This window comes from Andrographis paniculata, unplaced genomic scaffold, assembly GCF_009805555.1.
Source record: "Andrographis paniculata isolate CXL003 unplaced genomic scaffold, ASM980555v1 Contig5END, whole genome shotgun sequence".
NCBI classification, from domain to species: domain Eukaryota; kingdom Viridiplantae; phylum Streptophyta; class Magnoliopsida; order Lamiales; family Acanthaceae; genus Andrographis; species Andrographis paniculata.
The window spans coordinates 4157845-4177617 of record NW_026137595.1 but is presented as its reverse complement, the minus strand read 5'-3'; the positions used below and the strand labels follow the sequence as shown (position 1 = coordinate 4177617).

At 32.6% G+C, this 19773-nt stretch overlaps 2 protein-coding genes across 12 annotated transcripts; one reads left to right on the top strand and one right to left on the bottom strand.

The window, feature by feature from the left end:
• Positions 1-2275: 2275 nt before the first annotated feature.
• Positions 2276-6248, top strand: LOC127259176 (uncharacterized). 4 transcript variants are annotated; one of them, XM_051286333.1, is made up of 7 exons: positions 2276-2346; positions 3008-3490; positions 3574-3649; positions 3749-3879; positions 3960-4030; positions 4142-4223; positions 5039-5253. In XM_051286333.1, exons 2-7 carry the CDS (start codon positions 3050-3052, stop codon positions 5057-5059), a joined length of 822 nt encoding a protein of 273 aa, XP_051142290.1. In that variant the 5' UTR covers positions 2276-2346; positions 3008-3049; the 3' UTR covers positions 5060-5253. The 4 variants fall into 4 exon arrangements, with proteins under 4 accessions (XP_051142290.1, XP_051142287.1, XP_051142289.1 ...); XM_051286330.1 differs by lacking the exon at positions 2276-2346 and adding an exon at positions 5749-6248 and having other exon boundaries at positions 2425-3490; positions 5039-5093; XM_051286332.1 differs by lacking the exon at positions 2276-2346 and adding an exon at positions 2425-2860.
• Positions 6249-8878: 2630 nt separating this feature from the next.
• LOC127258957 (pentatricopeptide repeat-containing protein At2g38420, mitochondrial) lies at positions 8879-14687 on the bottom strand. Of its 8 annotated transcripts, none has more exons than XM_051286058.1 (10): positions 14599-14687; positions 14327-14466; positions 11976-14145; positions 11499-11565; positions 11233-11391; positions 10858-11035; positions 10490-10624; positions 10231-10313; positions 9292-9383; positions 8879-9215 (listed from the first exon to the last, which is right to left on the bottom strand). In XM_051286058.1, the coding sequence occupies exon 3, from the start codon at positions 13963-13965 to the stop codon at positions 12361-12363; it is 1605 nt and encodes a 534-aa protein (XP_051142015.1). In that variant the 5' UTR covers positions 13966-14145; positions 14327-14466; positions 14599-14687; the 3' UTR covers positions 8879-9215; positions 9292-9383; positions 10231-10313; positions 10490-10624; positions 10858-11035; positions 11233-11391; positions 11499-11565; positions 11976-12360. The 8 variants fall into 8 exon arrangements, with proteins under 8 accessions (XP_051142015.1, XP_051142016.1, XP_051142009.1 ...); XM_051286059.1 differs by having other exon boundaries at positions 8879-9383; positions 11976-13603; positions 13706-14145; XM_051286052.1 differs by having other exon boundaries at positions 8879-9383.
• Positions 14688-19773: the final 5086 nt, after the last annotated feature.

The following is a 19773-nucleotide window of genomic DNA, read 5'->3' as shown; positions in this document are numbered from 1 at the left end:
CAATGTTAAAAATGATTATATTCTAATTAAGATGTTTTACACAGTTTGGTGGTTGCCTTTAGGTCAGAATATAATGTCATTGGTTTCTTTGTGTGACTATAATAAGCTTTAATAAAAACTAAAGATTTATATCAAATATTGCATTACAAAAACAAAAACTGAGTCACATGCATATCCATGTATCATATGCACGGTATGGAATTTATAAAATATTGATACTTCTAAGTTCACAAAAAAATCATTGTTTGCTTACTAAGAAAGAGTTATCATTGAGAAATGAGAGATTATTGCATTTTAAACCTCAAATCCCAATCTAGACAGCAATAGCATAGCGTAGTATTCTTTTTCTTTGTCCATGAGGTATGTGAGACAATTAATCATCAAATTCTTAGTCGTATTCAGGTGTGTAGGTAAAGTATCTTGCCTAATAAATGCATCATTCTTCATGTGTGAATTTTTTATTTGTTTTGTCCTCTATACCCTTCATTATTTCAATTATGCACCATTGTAAGCTAAAAAAAACTTTATTTAGTTTTTCTGCTGTCAATTTTTCAAAAGATAACACCACTGAATTCACTAATTCATCCACGTTAGTGCAATCCTTTTCAATGTGAGTACTTTGTATAGCCCTAAACCATCCAAGGTCATTGATATTCAAATCTGGAGAGTTGGAGGTTTTTGCACTAAAATAATGTCAAATCCAACACTTGTGGCAGCTTTTCTGAAATCAGCATCATCATTTTTTATGTGTGGTCTAGCGTTATCTTACTAAATATAGATTATTTTTGTCATGTTGTCTAGTTATTTCTTCTTTGTGGCTAGGATAATCTGTCAAAACATTGAAAAATAAATAACAGACGCATTCGATCTTTCAAAGTTAGCGAATGCATATAATAAAATAGAATAAGTTGGATTGTGTTAGTTTGAATAAACACCAGTACAATCTAATGTTTTATAAATTCAAATAGTACTTTGTCAATTAAGCAATAGTAACATCCTGTGTAATTGATTGAATGGACTTGGTGATTAGGGTCCTGCTGCTGCTTCTTGTTGCAGCTTCCTCGTAAGTGTGAATAGGAAGATGCCAATTTTTCCATAAAAAAACAGCAAACCATTCGCTCCCTATAGTGGTCTTGAGACTGTGTACATGAACATAATCTTGGCAATAAATGTCTTGTTTTGACATGTTATGTGTGGATCTTCCTCTTCCGGAGTCATATAGAATATATATGACCCTTTAGTGATAAAACATGCATAATTTAAGTTTTTATTTAAAATTAAATATATGTTTTATACAAACTTTAAATTAACATAAAGATCTCACGCAATATATACAACAAAATGTTATATAATTTATTATATAAAATATATATTCTCTCGTCCATCTGTTTTTAAGATTTACAATGGACGAAAAGATTATATTTGTTGGTTGCTATCGCGGATAAAATATGATAAAGAAACTTTTATATGAACATTTTAGATGCAAATGGTCTAATAGGTGTCATTAAAAGTAATCTAGAACGTGTACATTTGGATTATGCTAAACTGAAGAAAATAATCAAAAGATTTTTAAAAAACGTTATGGTACAACAATTTTTTAAAAATAAACCCTAAAATGACCTATATGTGATATGAGCCCATGCCCAAACGGTTCAAACCGTCGGTTACGGTTACAAACCGTCGGTCACGGTTTATCAAAATTTCAAACCGAAATCGAACCTTCTGAATGGCGGTTTCGATTACGGTTTGACGATTTCGATTACGGTTTATAAACCGCCGGTTTCGGTTTAAAAATCGCCGATTACGGTTTGAACCACCAGTTTATATATACTCATTTTTAATAATTTTCTTTTTTATTTTCTATTTTTCTAAAAATTTAAATTTTATTTAAATATAATTAAGTTTCATTTTAATTTTATTTAGATATATTTATTATTTATGTATTATATAAAAATCATATATATAAATAAATAATTAAATTGTTACAATATAAAAATAATTAAAATAATAAATATAGTAAATAATTAAATTATAAAAATGTAATAGATAATAAAATAATTTAAATTATATAATAAAAAATTATAAAATATAAAATATAAATAAAAAGATATTAATAGTAATATTATTTTTTAATATTATTAATAATATTTATATTTATTTATATTATTATTAATATTATTATTGTTATATTTTAAATTTTAATTATAAATATAATGATATTATTAAAAAATATACACAATTTAACCATAATATCTTATCAATACTTAGTTATCCACATCCACACTCCACGGACGCCACAGCCGCCCCAAAAGCCGCAGCTGCGCCTGCGCCCGCCCGCACACAGAGGTTCTCCCTCTTTCTTTCTTTCCTTTCTCCTCATTTCCACACTTCTTTTTTTTTTTCTTTTTTTTTTTCTTCTGCTGCGCGCGTGCCTGCCCTGCCAAAAAAAAAAAAATCAAACCGATGAACGGTAAATCGGCGATTTTCACCGGCGGTTTGAGGTTTGAGAAAATCCCAAACTGAAACCGAACCGTCGAAACGACAGTTTCGATTCGGTTTGTGCCCGATTTCGATTTGAACCGTAACCCGCTGTTCGAAAATCGGAAAATATGCTGTTCGAACCGACGGTTCGAAACCGAATGAGCAAGTCCATGAGCCCAAACCCAAATCTGTTTATATCAACCTAGTCTTGATTGGGTTAAAGTCTGCTGGGCCGGGCCGGGCCGGCCACTGAACAATGAATTCGTCATGTAATTTATTTCATTTGCTCGGGCGGCGGCGCAAAAGGCTTTTGTACTGCTACTCTTCCATTTCTATGGATGATTACAGCTTTTTGGCCTGATTAACACTTTCGAATTCGGTATTGTCTTCGTAGAATTGTCCTCCTTAGAGGGCGAGATTGTCGTGGATACACTGATGTTTGTTTCAACTTCGTTGTCCATTGTTGAATTCTTCCAGGTTAGGGTATGCAGGTGAATGATAATTTTCAATTATCTCTTGCAAACAGGTAATTCTTTTCTACTGACAAAGGTTTGGGATTGTAAATCGAATGTTTCGATTACAAGGCGCTAAGGCTTGTACGCCCCTACATGGTATTAGTATGGCTCATTCTGCTGTGAAATCATTCGCAATATTCCGAAGCTGTAGCCATTGTAGTTTGACAAGGCGTAGCTCTACTTGCTCTTGGTGGTATCGATATCGTAGCCGCCTGAATTTGGAAAGTTTTCTCTCAATTCGAACTCCAAATAAGATTGGCCTTACAGCTAGCTCAACAATCGGGGTAAATGCATTGTTCGCCATGAATTACAATTACAGTATCAGTGCTTCTGAAAATGCTGGTGGAAGTGAGTATCTTACAATGTCAGATGAGAAGCTAATGAGCCAGTGTGAGATGGATACTTTTAAGTCATCAGGTCCAGGAGGACAGCACCGCAACAAGAGAGAATCTGCCGTTCGGCTTAAGCATCTTCCCACAGGCATTATAGCTCAGGTTCATGAAAATGGTCTATGCCTTTTTCATGTTGACTTTGCTCACATTGCATTCATGTGTTAATATGTTTTCCAATCAGACAGGCAGCCGAGGATAGATCACAACACAAAAACCGGGCAGCTGCGCTTATTAGATTGCGTACTCTATTAGCACTTAAAAGTATATCTTCAACCCTCTGCTGAGTATTTAAATTCATTCCGCTTGTGGTGGTTTTGTTCCACATTGTTATCTAAACAAATGTATGTTTTCCCAACATAGTTAGGAATGCCATTGATCTTGATGGGTACGTTCCTCCTCCAGAGCTAGTCCAGATTCTTCCAGCAAATTCCACGATGAGAGGATCATATAAAGGGCCTCAGATTGGACCCAATAACCCTAAATTTATTCTGGTCTGTCCTGCAGTCTTTTGTTGATTGAGTATGACTATGATTGATTCTTACACCTTGGCTGTATTCTCTGGGATCCTCAGGGAATGCAGGCTTTGCTTGACCTGATTTTTGCAGTTGAGGGCTCTGTTTCAGACGCTGCAAAGAAGCTAGGGTAAAATAATCTGAAGCTTCATACCAATTTCTGTTTCCTTTGCTTATGCCAAATTAGTACGATTTAGAGTCTCCGAGCCTGCTGGCAGTCTTCCTAACAAGAAATTTACAGGCTGAGCACTGGAGCTTTATCACGGTTGATATTATCTGATGATTCTCTCAGAGCTGCAGCGAATGAGTTCAGGGCCACCAAGGTATGTATTGCTCCTTTCTCCTTTTCTTCTTTTGCATATTGGTTCAGGCGTTCAGCAACATCATATCAGTCTCTTTCATCCCCCCGAACACAATGTGTGGTGTTAATGCCGTTTAGATGCAATCTATTATGAGCTCATTTGAAAAAAAAATTGTTCTTTTATCCACTTTCCTCTGCTGTATTAATGTATATATTTCCTCTGGTTACTAAGTTTCATTTTTCTTTTAGTAAATCTTTTATTTAAATTCTAAAGGATGCAATCATTTCTGGGGTTGAGTCTTATCATTGGGATATATATGTGATTGGTGGATTGAAAACCCTGCTGGGAAAAGAAACGTTTATATGACAATTTATGCAGATCGACTATTAATATGACCAAGAGCTCTTTCGTAAATATTGCATTGAGATGTCTTTATCTACTGATGGTAAAAATATTAGGTTGCATAATAAAACTTTTCTACATATTGATTTGGAACCTACTTTCTTGATAGCCAGCATTATAAGAGACAATATGTAATTTATCTTCTATTGTTGGAGTTTTGATGAATAGTGAAGGATAAGGTAATGTAAATGAGGTAACCCTCGATTAGATCTTGTTACAGTTATGATACATAAAAGTCAATTCTTCTTTTTTTACTGGTTAAGGTGATAGAACAATCTATATATAATTGTGTACTTACTTCTTTTAGTTGTTTCGACACCCCCTTTAACGAAGAAAAGTGCTGTAGATTAACTGGTTGGTATGTTAATTTGCTAGTTTGTTGTCTTAGTTTAAAAAGTTAACGATGGTTACCACTTTTCAATGAATTCTCATAGGGTCTGAAGCCGCTCAAGTAAGACTTTCATTATTGGAAGTATCGAAAGTTTTCAGGTACCGGCTAAGTTTGATTCCCTTGGTATATTGTTTCCATTTTCCAATTGTTAAGATGTTTAGTTGTGGGGAAAAAAAAAAATCTTTAGTGAAAGGACTGAGTGATTTTGTTGTATGTTTACAATGACAGAATATATAATAAATTCAAACTCCAAATTCAGCTTGTGAGATTTTCATTGATGGCTATTTTACATAAGAAATTTCTGAGAGTCTATTTAAAACAAAATTGCACCGCAACTTCGCAAACTCAGATACATTATAAGTGACATGCTTCTTTCAAGCTTTCCTATGTCTCAATATTTCATTTATTGTGTTCGATTAATGACTTATGTTGGTACGGCACTCAGCACTTTCGCGGCTCTTAATTGACGCAAAATTCTTTTGATTTGATCACTCGACTCAAACATTTCTTGATTAATTGGTTGATAATGTTATACTTCTCTTTAGTTCTTGGAATAACATTCATCTGGGAGCGATTGATGTTCGACACCCATACTTGTATTCTAAACATACTTTTATTTTAGGCAAAATTGTTCATAACTCACTTATGGTTTCGAAACTAAGCATAAATCTCATTTTTACTCTAAATTGCATTGTGCTTCTTTATACTTTCAAAATGTTATATGAAACCTGATATGGATGTCCGAACGTCAAGATTCACAATTCCAAAACCTCTTACCGGACGAGCTTCGAGAACCCAAGAGAAGCATGCCTTGACAAATTACAAGGTTCGACGATAAAGTTTGAAAGTTAGGGAGCAATTAAAGTCCATGTCGCAATAGCCGAAGATTTGTCGATGGATGCCGACGTTGGAGCTTGCAACGCCTCAATCGGACAAATAACGAAAAAAATTGTGCAAACTTAGGAGTATACCGAATTAGAGAGTTCAATATGTAATTTGCATAAACTTATGATTGCATATACATTAAGTGGAAGACCGTCAATATGGAACCTCACATGTCTCTCATATGCATGGGGACCATTAGGCTTGTTGTCACTCATTGGGAGATTATATTCATCCCACGTTGGAAAATATTTCTACTTTTTCCTTTCCTTACTCTTATAAATAGGTCCCTTAACAAGCTTTGTAAAACACTGAGCAAATTATATTTTAATAAATATTTGATCATTTATGATCATTTACTTTTATGAAAAGTTATGCTTATGACAAGAAATGCAATTCTTTGCATATTTCATGGGGTTTACTTCCAAAATTTAGGTTTGAGTATAAGCATTTGAGAAAGGTGGAAGAGTTCTCCAAAGTCTCGACTGATGTGGTGCTTTCATAGAGAATGGTTTAATGCTAGAAAGGTGTCGGGTCGCGCTTACCTTAGTACTTACTTAGATTTGCTTCTCTTTCGATTATTCTTTTCTCGCTTTATTCGTTCTGTTTAGTTATTTTGTTCTTTGTTCTTACTTAATTAGTTTCGTTTAGTAGTTTGTTATTTCTTCTTGCTTTATAAGTTAGTTCCGCTTCGTAGTTTATTCCGTGTCTTGTGTAATTGATCAATTTGGTCTATAACAAAACTCTCTGTGATTTCGAAACTTAACATAAATCCTCATTTTACTTTAAAAATTGCATGATGCTTACTTTAAAAAATATTGCATGAAATCCAGTCATGCAAAAAATATAGATAAAATATTCTTATCACACCAAGGATGTTTCATGATGGCGGGTATAAAGAGATTTTAAGGTGAATTTTGAAACAAATGGGAGCTAAAGGAGCAATTTTTTCTTTATTTTATCCCCAGGTTTGATGGTCTGTATAAAAAACTTTTAATCATTGCTTCAGTATCTACATGTGGTCTGTATAAAAAACTTTTGATCATTGCTTCAGTATCTACATGTGAATCCAGTGAAAATTCTTAGGAAGCATTGGCACTTTGGTTTCTAAACAAGAAATGGAGGATATCCAAAGTTTCTTGAAGTTTTTGCATGGCTGGAAAATTGTTTATGGCTTAAATTTAGGATGGTATATTACATAAATATTGTCTAAGTTACTGATCTGACGCAACAATACCGGACATTAATATATATATTTTTGTTCTAAAAAAACTATTACATCAAAATATTAATACTCCAATTTTAAATTAAAACCAAACTAACTATATTTTTGTGGGCTCATTTATTTAAATAATAATATTAAAAATCAATAAAATTACCATATAAAAAAAAATAAAAATTACAGGAATAAAAGGCACCAGATTTGAAATTCAAACATAATATGCAAAATTATATATATATATATGTATATGTATATTAGAGAATGAAAAGAATATAATAGAGTAAAAACTATTTTTGATTTCATTGTACTCCCTCGTGTGTAACATGGGTGTATTACTGTAGACACAGGAATTTAGGTAAAGTATAATTAGTAAATAATTAAGAAGTGTATTAATAAAAATAATTATTATTTAGTAAAAATAATTATAGATTATGATTAACATAAGTAAAAAGTTTAATTAAAATTAAGAAAATTATAAAATTTAAAATTTAAAATGCTATTAAAGTGCATAATTATATTTCCAAAAATAAAAAGGACAAGTTATATGAGACGGACGAAAATAGAAAACAGAGACAAATTATGTGGGATGAAGGGAGTATATTATAGTTATTAATTTTGGTTTTATTAAAAAAAATTTAAGCAATTTTGATCTAATTCAAACTAAAAGCTATTGATTTAAGGTAGATGACAAAGATTGAATACGATAGTATTGGCTTGCGCATAGTATTTTATTCAATACAATCACGTTCATGATTCTGTTCACAGCCGTGTTCTTAATATGCTCATGTTTTAGTCATTAATTATCATATTTTTAATAATTATTTGATATATATATATTATAGTGTTTATTTTTATATAATTTAACAAATTAAATTTATCTAATTATTTTTTGTATTTAAATTATAAATCAATTTTTTTATAAAAAATTTTATTATAAATTTTGAAAAATATATTTAATTATGATTATCAAAAATATATTATTAGTTATTTTTATAGTTTTTTCAATTATTTTTGAAATATTAAAATTTGATTATTTTTATATTTTAAATAATTGTAAAAAAACAATATTGTTATCGAATTATATATATAATAATTTGAAAAAAAAAATGAATATGATAACGAATATGACTTACAAACTAGTCATATTTAAAACAAATATGTTACAAACAAATAACATGGTCGTAAACATAGGTGTGACACGGTCATGTTTAAATTAGGGTAATGAATACGGTCATGTTGAATTCAATGTGGTTGAATTGACAGTTTGCATATAAGTCATCCAACAAGACTGTATTTAAGCCAATGCGATTGTGTTCAAACTATTATATCACTAAAATTGAAAAAAAACAAATAAAAAAAAGGATCAAAATTAATAATTGTAATAACAAAAATAATTTTGCTCGCCAAATAAATATGATATTGATACACTTAAATCAAGACATCATGTAAAACAAGAGATAAATTATATTTTATTCAATTAATGCTAACACCTTAGTATAAATAAATAAAAAAAGAACCATAGTAATATATATTAAGTGAGACATAAATTAATTTAATATAAATTATAGTAGTGTATTATTTATGTATATATAATATATTGTTTGTTTGTGATATAGATTTTGTTGGCAATTGCAAGTAGTTGATGGAGGAAAAAGCCTCCAGAAACAAGTGTCAGCATACTAGTTTAAAGCTTTTGAAAAATTTTATTGGATGGAGCAAAATAGTTTGCATCTAACTTGATCAGTATGACAATTAATTTCGCAGTCAAGATATTATCAATTCAAGCAAGGCAATTCATTACATTTGCATTAACATCCACAAGTAAAATATCATAACAGCTGAATCCATAAAATCATTGAAAATACCAAACATGGACATGGCTCCCTCATCCCATCCACTCGAAACTTCGATGCCCGATTACTTCAATTTATCCGAGAAGCAGCCATGGCTACACGGGACGGGACCGGACTTATATAGACACCACCGAATTAACTTTCATGTTCATCCGAGACACAATCAACCTAAAATTGTGAAACTGATTTTCCGCAAACAGGGTGCAGGTGCACAACCAACTAATTTGGGATTATGGTCAAGTGATGTCCTAACAGTTCAACATCTACACCAGGAAGTTTTTGGACAAGCAAAATCAAATTTGTTTTTCCAATTAAGGCAAGGTAATGTCTTTTCCTTACCATGGTCATGACTACACAGATATCCAATGGTTATACTCATCCATTCAAATGATGAAGGAGCTGGAACTTGGGGATCCCCCTCCGCTGTATGCCTGCAGGTTCGTACATACACACAGAAGATTGAGCCATTCTGCGAGACTAATTTTAAAATACCGATCAACATGCAGATTGTTTATTAGTTCCAGTGTTCACCTTAGCGACCTCAGATGTATCGGTACTGCAATCTGTAGTACTGAGGCACATTTTTAGATTATTACGCTAAATGTACGTTGTTGAGATATTTTTGATATTCAATTTTAAATTTAGTAGATTTAAATTTAGATTTGAGTCTATCGAGTCTGTATATTATAAACCTATTTCATCAGCTCCATTAGGCCTGTTTCATCAGTATTTGAATTCAGAATGACAAAAAAGAACTCTAGCCATAAGGTCAATGATCGGTACGAAAAAAGAGTCAACACACTGTTGTAGAAGCTAGACAATGCACATAGTTCTTTATATAAAAGAAAAAAACAGAGAAGAAACTTAACCAAAGTACCAGAACTTGGATAATGGAGATTACCATACCAATAAAAAAAATTCATACTAGATCGATATATAAACGTTGCCAAACCCTTTTCAAGCTTGCATAGATTAAACAATCACCTCAATCAATAGGAGGTACAAAAACTCTTGGTGCTAAAACAAAATAGAGTTACAAACAATTAACAGTTCATTTGGAGAGCAACAAAACACCACACTCGTATAGGAAGCATCTCTTATTTTACTTCAGCAAAAAAAATCATATTCTCAGTTGTCAAGATTGAATTGGAAAAAAAAAAAAAAAACGTATTTTAGAAACTTCAAAGTTCTGACAAAGTCAATCCTAAATATGCGATTAGATAAGACATCAGACAAATGGATTAAACAATAAAACATATTCCAAAGATGGTAAACAACCTTAGTCCATCCGCTGCACTCATTTGACTGAGTTCCTTGCCGATTTCATTTCTTAAATCTGAATGTCCATCAGCTCTGAACCCCTGAATAATAGTCAAAGGAAGTGCCATCAAATTGAAGGACAGCTATACATTTATTTCACGATGACATGGTGCCAAGATTAACATCAACCCCAGAATAGGGTTCAATAGATTAAAATTTTGATTAGACATCAACCAAGGCTCATGGAAGGTGTAGTAATAGGAAAAGATTAATTTACCAGACACTCCCCATAAAATCCTCTGCCCAACTTAACTCTGAAAACCTTATGCAGCAGTTCTTTTGTAGCAGTTTGTTGTCAAAAAAGAGAGTCATTTCCCATTGTGATCAAGTCTGTAGAGCAAATCTTCAACAGCTGTTCATATGGGCAAGTCAGACAAAATTAAATGCAGATACTATCAACTAGAGTACATAAGTGTAGATATCGTGAATAAAATGGTGACTGGAGTACTTCGACATGTAATAGGTGTTCCGCACAATTTATACATATGTGCATGTGAATTCTTCTTCTTATAAGCAAATGGCAAAGAAAAAAAAGAAAAAAAAAAACACATTACATCAGATTTTAACTAAAACCTAAAACTGCACCTGGTCATACATGAACGAATTAGTGATGCAGTACACGTTCGAGTGCCACTCTCTTTCCAATATTAAATGCTTTGGTATCAGGTAAACTCCACTTGCGAAGATCTCCATCTTCAATGTACTTGAGAATTGTCTCCACCCGCTCTCAGTCTTTGTGGTCGAGTAGGCTCATGCTATTATCCTAAGAAATATTTACCATTAAAATGTTTAGCATTGATGTAAGCACCATAGATTCAGACTTTGACTCTATCACAACTTACAAAGTTTAAGAACTTATGGTAAATTCTGAGCCCTTGGCATCAATCTCATTCAACAATTTACATTAAAAAAAAAAAAAAATGATAAAGCAAAACTGCTAGGTTGAGCAATCTGATATACATTTTCAAAATTGTTCTCTGTAGGTTTTGCAGAGAAGTAAATATCTGCAGCAGTGCAGCTACTCTTGTCAGTGTTCACGTTGAATGTAATGTTAGCATCACATCTCCCCTTGTGGAAATTCGAGAAAGTGTAGATTTTTGGTGATCAAATCCAATGATCCTAGATGCAACCATAGATAGCTTAGTAACAGCTAACTAAACTGAAAGAGGGCAACAAAAGTTTGACACCTATTTGATAATTGATAATGTTCAGAAAGGTTCACTTACTTGGATGACCTCTACGAAATCTAGAAAGTAACATGTCTCCAGTCCTTCGATGCATAAGTTCTCAACCCTAAGACAGGTTGGAGATGAAGAAAACAAAAAATTACTTCACATAGTAACTATTTGTGATGGTTGCAGTGCTTGAAGATATAACTCTTTTTGGATAGCATGAAACAAATACATATTTTCATTTACAGGGCTAACAAATTCTACGACTGCATTTCAGTAACTATAAATCATTCAAAGACGAAGAGAAGCATATAATTGCCTCCGCTATCTGCAATTCTTGTATCGAAGCAATTCAACTACCGGACATATTCAACATAACTTCTTCCCCTCAAAAGGCATACAGGGGTACTTTCTCTTCAATGCGCACAATTAAACTAATTAATTTACTAATTGTAGCCTACAGCTACAGGTACCATAGAGAGTGAATAGGAGGAAGAATAAGAGACAAAAATCAATGCATTTTGTAGATACCTGAGGGGTATGATGGAAGAGAAAGGCAATATGACGCAAGGGATGTTTAGCCGGGAGTGGTAGAGGTGGGCAAAGAGTGCTGCATAAGCTCCGGAGAATGAGGGGTAATAGTACAACACCAGGTTTGGCGTTTTGTTCTCCAATGCCTTGTGTAATGCTTCCAGAGCGGCTTCTGATTGGAAATTTCGGAGAACCGCTGGCAAGCGGCCACACAAAGGAGAGGCAGCTTGCCACGGATTGAACCAGATGGACAGAGCCATTTCATACAATCTGCCACCGGCGCAATGATTCACCTCTGCCCTCTGCACCCATTTGTTACCTGAAGAATATAAAATATAAAACTAAAACTTGCCTAAGCAATGAATGGGTAAAGCCAAAATCATCTTTAAACTTCAGCCAATTCATCGATCTTCTCAACATCGAGTGCCACACCATGGCCACGAATCAGTAACCACCATGTTCTTGCCCCGGGTGCAACACCCTTCCCAACCATTTCTTCGAGCAATTCAACTGCTTTCGAAGACAAAGCATTCCCCCACAGAAAGCCTATTACTTTATCCACAGTAGCTGGCAGAGGAACAATGTTCTCATCCAACATCCGATTAAACAAACTGCAAGCTCCATGTACATCCCTTTTACAAACAGAGCCATCAATCAGTATGTCGTACGTATACGAATTCAACTTCAAAGCTTTCTGCTTGATTTTATTCACCATCTCTTCCATTCTACTCAGATCTCCAGTGTCGCACAATGCCCTCAATATTGTATTGTAGGTATTCAAGTCCGGCGGGCACCCCAACTCCTCCATCGATATCTGCATTTCAATTCCTTCCTCTATCTTTTCTTGCATACACAAGCCATTAATGTAGACATTGTATGTATAGACATTAGGTACCAGTCCTAAAACAAGCAATTCATCGAATACTTTGTCTGCTCTCGGAAATTCCCTATTTTGAATCAGCCCATCAAGCAACAAACTGTAACACATTACATCCGGCTTGATGCCCTTCATCTTCATCTGTTTCAGCAATTTCAGAGCATCCAAACCCTTTCCTTTTCTCACCAAAAACCGAATGACGTTTCGAAAATCACATTTTCTTGGTTCAAATCCCAACCTTATTAACTCCTCCAAAACACGCATAATTTTGTCATCCTTACAGTCTGCATGCCTGCATATTGTTGCCAGCATCAAAGAACAAGATATGCGATCTACAGAAAACCCTTCCTCAACCATATGATTCAACAGGATAAGAGCATTACTGAATTTCCCTAGTTTGCAAAGGGCTCGAATCAAAATCGCATAACTAGAATCTTCGATCCTGATCTTCATCTCCCGACTCTTGATCAATACCTGAGGAACAATCTTGAGACCACTTAGATTCCCGCATAGAATTGAAAGCATCGAATTCAATGACAGCACAGACGGCTCACACCTATACCTTTGCATTCTAAAGAACAGACCCAAAGCATCATCCAGCATATCATTATCACCATACAACTTGATCAAATCAATGAATATACCTTCTGGCGTTTCAAAGCTCTCAATGTTTTCAATGTGATCGAGAATTTTCCGGATCTGTTCACTCCAATTTGGGGGCGGATTTTGAATCAACACCTTGAAAAGAAACCTATACGATTGGGGGGAGAGTTCGATTTCATAGGCAGCAAAAGAGTTAATTAGATTGGAAAGAAGATTGGTTCTGGATTTTCTTATAGATTGCTTGAAGGACCTTTTAGCTAGCTGAAAGGTAAGAGATTCGACCAAATGGTGTTGATATCCCCGAATCGGCCATTTTCTCCTCTTCCTAATGTAGTAGTTGTGCAGTGAGGCAGATTTTCTAGAGGAGGCCGAGGAAGATGAATATGAGGCTGTTGAATTAGGGAATGAGTTATTCATAGAGAGTAATGCAAACATTTTTTGTCGCCATGGGAGGTTTTCTGCTGCCATGATTTGCTTACTGCGAGTTATCATCATCACCCCCTTCGACATTTCGCTCCAAATCCAAATTAGCACTCAAGGTACTTCAGATTACACGCCTTAATTAATATTCAGAGCTGTAAAATAAGGAAAATCCCCCTTTCACAGACAACCCTAGCATAGTTCATTTTGTGCAGCCAGTGTCTTCGCCATTCCCTTTCTGTATTCCTACTGAGGCTCCATATTTGTATCCTATTAACAAATCGGGCAATAGTCAAGCCATCACCTCAAAAAAATATGAAAAAGTGAAAAACATGGAGAGAAATGAAGAAATTTCGCACTATAAACTGATCTTCCAAAAAACAATTATGATAAAACAACTCTCAAATTATGCAGACACGTATTTTTGCTAATTTGTGTGTTACCAACCTACCTAAATACCTATAACTAGGTCTGTATGGTTCCAATCATCCCAAATTATTTTTTTGCTATTACTTTTTGCAACCGGAAAATAGAGACCAATGTTTTGACCGGTGAAGTGAGACGAAGGCTACCATCGGAGAAGCATATGGGCTGAAAATAAATAAATAATGAGAAAATGGAAAAAAAAAAATGTTAGAACAAACTCCTATTTCCTACCAGTGGCGTAAACAAGTGAGAATAAAGAGAAGACGTAAGAATGGGAAGAAAGAAAACGAAACTTACTGGAGTTTCGACCGAACATGGCGGCGGAGAAAGCCCGCGGCGAAAGGTAGAAGAAGGTAGAAGAAAGGAGAATGGAAAGAAGAAAGTAAAAAAAAAAAGAAAAAAGAAAGAAGAAGAAAAAAACGAAAAAAAAAAAAAAAAAAAAAAGAGGAACAAATTCAAAGAAAATTAAAATAATCAATTTTGCCAATATTATTAAAAAAAACATCATCAATTTTTATTGTATTATAAAAAATCATTAATTTTGGTTTTATTGTATAAAATAACTTTGGGCTTTGGGCATTTGATGAATTTTTTTTTATAAGGCAGATCAAAATTGATTATTTTTATTTTTATTGAAATTATTTTTTTGGCCTGATACGATTTTTTTTGCACCACGTTTAAATCAAATTTTCGGGTGGGATTAATATTTGTTAACTCTATATAAAATATTTTTCACTATTCATATTATATGTTGTCTCTACCTAAAATATTATATTGATATATATCTCTATTTTCTTTATGTTTATTGTTTGTGTAATTTTAAAAAAATAATACATTCTATTGTGGGAATGAGTTAGAAAACAAGAAAAAATTGTAAAATATTATATCTATCTATATATATATATATATTTAATTATTTTTATCAATTATTTATATTTCTCGCATAATGGGGTGTTTGGGATTAGGAAATAGTCTTTTTTTAAGAATTTTAGCTTATCAAACAATTCATTGTTTGGCAATAAAAAAAAAAAAAAAACTAATTTATAAAAAGCTAATCTATTATGTGGTTTTGGAAGAGTTTTTCATTTTAATTTTATTTATTTCTTATTTATTTTTAAAAAATATTTATTTATTTAGTACATTTAAATATAATTTTATTGCAATATTTTTAAATTATTTTTAATATATTTAATTTATTAAATTATGATTTTATTTTTGTAAATCTAAAATAATTACTATTATTAATTATCATATAAAAATTATTTTATTTATAAAATATATAAATCTATTAAAATTAAATCAAATAAAAAACAACTCTTATTAATTTATTTATATATTTTTATTACATAAAATTTACATTAAAAATTAATAAAAAATAATTCATATAATAAATATATATATATAAATTTTATTTGTTTATATTTTATACAATTTCAATAAAAATTATTATTGTTTTTTAATAAAAAGATGTTTTTCTCAAATATTTTATAATATTTTTATAATTTTTAATAATTAATAACAAAAATTCTCATAAATTTTAAATTAAAATGAACAAAATTAATATTTTAAAAAATCAGGCACATGTGCAAAATAGTTAAAAACTTATTTATTCTAATTATATTAATAATATATTTAAATTATATGAATTAGTATATAAACTTAATAAAGCATTCAACACTTTTGCTGAATTATTGTTTTCCGCATATGATCCATGGACTTAAAAAGTAACATATCAATGTCAAACAATTATTTTACCAAACAATTGTTTGGATATTTGAATGGTAAAAAAGTTAAAATTGAATAGTTGTTGATGTGATATAAATAGAAAGTGATGTGATATTTTGAATATAAAATAAAGTTGTAATATAATACTTCCTCCGTCCCCCGCCACATATGACTCTTTTTTATTTTTTGGACGTCCTACGAAAGATAATTTTTTCCATTTTTGGTAAATTTATTAATTTTAAAATATTTAACAATTATTAATCAATTTAATTAAACATCTAACATCTTACGTATAGAAGTTCTTAATTAACAAATATTTTTTATCTATCTTTAAAACTCATTATTTTTATTCATTTGTATTATATAAAATTTTATTATTTACAAAATGATATTCATATTGCATATATTTTATTGAGATATAATTCTAAAAATATTTAACATACTAACAATACTATTCATATAAAAAAATAATAAAATATTATCATAACTTATTACTAATAACTTATTAATCTATTCTATATAAAATAGTGACATTTTTGAAAAAATAAAATAAAATTGAATAGTAAAAATATATAATAAAATCCACAAAAGAAAATAGCTTTTGTTTCTTATACTAAATTTATTTACTATTAGCTAATTGTTCCAATATAATTATTTATTAGTAGTTTATCCGTTTCGTTTAAAATAAGTTATATTATACTATATTGTTTTTGTTGTGGAATTTTTAATATTAAAAATAATTATAGTTATAAAGTATGAATATACTGTTAAGTCGAATCTACATTAAATATGATTGATATGTAATTTGTGTTATGCGCAAGGGATTACATAATATTTAATTTGATTTTACATTTTAACCAGTAATTTTTTCTTTTTTAACAATAATACCGTTGATGCAGACTTTTCAACAATAAAAAATAAAATTCGAAAAAAAAAATTACTTTCGAATTTGATTAAATAAATGCCTGAAATTGAGAATCTCTAGACACCATAGGATACATAAGAAAATTGAAAAGAAATACTAAAGACAGTAAAAGTAAAAGGATTCACTGAATTTGATATCGATTGAATGAAGATGTCTTTTTTGGATTGTGGAAAGGCCTATTTAAAACCCATGTTAACCACCCTAATGTTGTTATCAGGTCGTGCCTCCATATCCGCTCACAGGTTGTAACTTCTTCCAACTGCTCCAAAATTGCTATTCAACCGACCTAAACACCCATTGTCCCGTCTTTCTTTGCCCGACTTCCATTTGTCCGACCTCCGTATCGACTGGCCTAAACACCACCGCCTTATCTTCTTTCGTCCGATTTCCTTTTGTCCGACCTCTACACCAACCGACCTAAACACCTACTATTATCTTTCCCTTTGTCCGACCTTACTTTGTCCGACCTCCGTGTCAACCGATCACCTAGTCGAAGGTCCTCTCGAAGAAGCCTATTCTTAAAAACGCTTTAATCGTTGGGCCTACACCAAACCCATTATTGACAGGCCCATCGAATCATACATCAAATTATGGTCCAATTTATAATTCAATTCTCAAAAACCCTACACATTGGTTTTCCTCGCTCAACAAATACATATTATATATATTTTCAGTTCGAAGGTTTACGAGGGAAGGAGAAGGAGGAGAGGCAATTCTAAAATAAATTTATTTTTAATTCAATTTTTTTTAGAGTGAAGGGTAAAAAGGGGAGACAATCTTTTTAAATTTTTTTTCTCTCCAATTTGGAGGATTTGAAAGGGAGAGATATTAGTAATTTTTTTTTTTATCTAATTATCTATTATATCTTTTAAATATTTTATTAAAAATTTGGTAACATCTTCAAATTTTTAGTATTTATTTATTTTATATTTAATTATATCAAATAGATATTAACATATATATTGTACATAGATTTAAATTATATTATATATTTTGAAATATTTTTAATTAAAGATTTTAATCAAGTTTAATTATAATATTTTTTAACAAATCATATAAATTAGTATATAATTATATCAATAATAATAATAATAATAATACTATTTTAATAAATAATTATAAAATAATTTAGTTTTGAATGAATAATATTATTTTTTTAAAAGTAAACAATTTATTATCTTTCAAAAATAATTCAATACAAGTATAATATCCACTTAACGGTCTCAATTTAAATCCCAATATAATCTTGCACTAAAGACATAAGCAAAATACTTTAAGAATTTTATTTTATCATATTTGGACAAATATATTTCGCAGACAAAAATTTATTTACCAAGTCAAAGTTTCTAAAAGTTTACAGAATGGATCCTAAAGCAATTTTAATCTGGGACCATTTATCTTCTGTTCTGGAGAGTCGTCTGTTATTGGCAGCCGACTGGTACTGTCTTATAAGTTGGGATCGGACGTGAATCTTTAACTCCTGGTCCAGGTCGGCTGCATTGTTCTTGTACCGATCAATCAGACGTTGCTCATCGCTTTTGTGGCCTTCCAGAACAGACTTTTCTTGATGAAGTACTCTCAATTCTGCCTCCTTTTGTTGGATTGATTCTTCTATTTGTGCTTTGGCGTGGGAGAGACCTTCTAATCTTTCAGTCGCCTGTTGAATGGATTCCTTAGTTTTGATCAAGGAAGCCTCCAGCTTTATTCGGTCCAAGTCGGGTAAGGGCGTCTCAGTTGTCAGAAGTTGAGCGAACAAGATTTCGTTTTGAAGTTCAGACAGTCGCTCCATCAGTTGGTGAAGAGTGGGGGCGGCAGGCGATTCTGAAGAAGCTTGAAATAAGAGACCACCAATGGCTTGAAGCAGGCTGTCAAGTAAGTCTGTTCTCAGGTCGGGGAAAGGTTGACTAACAGCCTGCGCAATTGTAGTTCGGGCGTCTGTCGGAATTGGAATAGCTGACAAGAGGGCTAGATCAGGACATCCCTGGAAAAAATGGATGTTTATTTAAGATTACATGAAGCACAAATGTTGAGAATTGGTTGTGAAAATTTTACTTACTTTTGGAAGGATCGTGGTCGCAGAAGGCGCTAGGAGCGTTAAGGCCGACTCTTCGGCTACTTCAAATGGGTGCTGCGGGATGGATCTGGGCCCCTTAGTGATGGAGATATAGTATGTTTAGTATCATATAGACAACAATTCACAATTTATAAAAGGAGTTTCAAGTGTCTACCAGGTTAACAGAGGTCTCCGAATTAGAGGAGGGGATTTCTTGTAATTCCTATAAGAGACCCCTTGGTGGCATAGGTGCAGGTTCTTCCTGCCTGTCTGCTTCTGGAGAAGGGTCTGCTGCCCTCAAGTCGGCAGCTCTCAGGTCTGCTGCATCCAGGTCGGCTGCCCCCAGGTCGGCTGCTCGTTGGTCGGGTACATCTTGGACGGCTGCAGCCGGTTCGTCGGGAGCGATTTGGACGGCCGCATCAAAGACATTTCTGTCTTCTGAAGCGGCCACATTGGAAGTGACTGCAGCAGAGGCAGATGCAGGCGTGGCCATTGATGCCATATTGGGCAGAGATGGGTCTGAAGCAACATAAGGCAACCTACCATCTCCGATGCAGTCGCCTCACTGTGGGATGAGTTTCCTGTTATTGCCAGTTCGGCTGGTAAGGGCGCTATCATAGAGGCATGTCGTTTGGTCAGGGGTTCAAGTTCGTAAATTTGGTCGGTTGGTGGCTCTGTTGATGTGTTTGGGTTTGAAACAGGTTGGACGGTCGCTCTGGTTGAAGTCGGACCTGAATATAAAAATAAGGATCAATAACATGGTAAGGAA

Coding starts and splice junctions, on each gene's coding strand:
- LOC127259176 (XM_051286330.1), top strand. CDS start 3,050: ATGTTTCGATTACAAGGCGCTAAGGCTTGTACGCCCCTACATGGTATT. Junction 3,650..3,748: donor TACTCTATTAGCACTTAAAA/GTATATCTTCAA, acceptor TTCCCAACATAG/TTAGGAATGCCATTGATCTT. Junction 4,031..4,141: donor GACGCTGCAAAGAAGCTAGG/GTAAAATAATCT, acceptor AGAAATTTACAG/GCTGAGCACTGGAGCTTTAT.
- LOC127258957 (XM_051286052.1), bottom strand. CDS start 13,965: ATGTCGAAGGGGGTGATGATGATAACTCGCAGTAAGCAAATCATGGCA.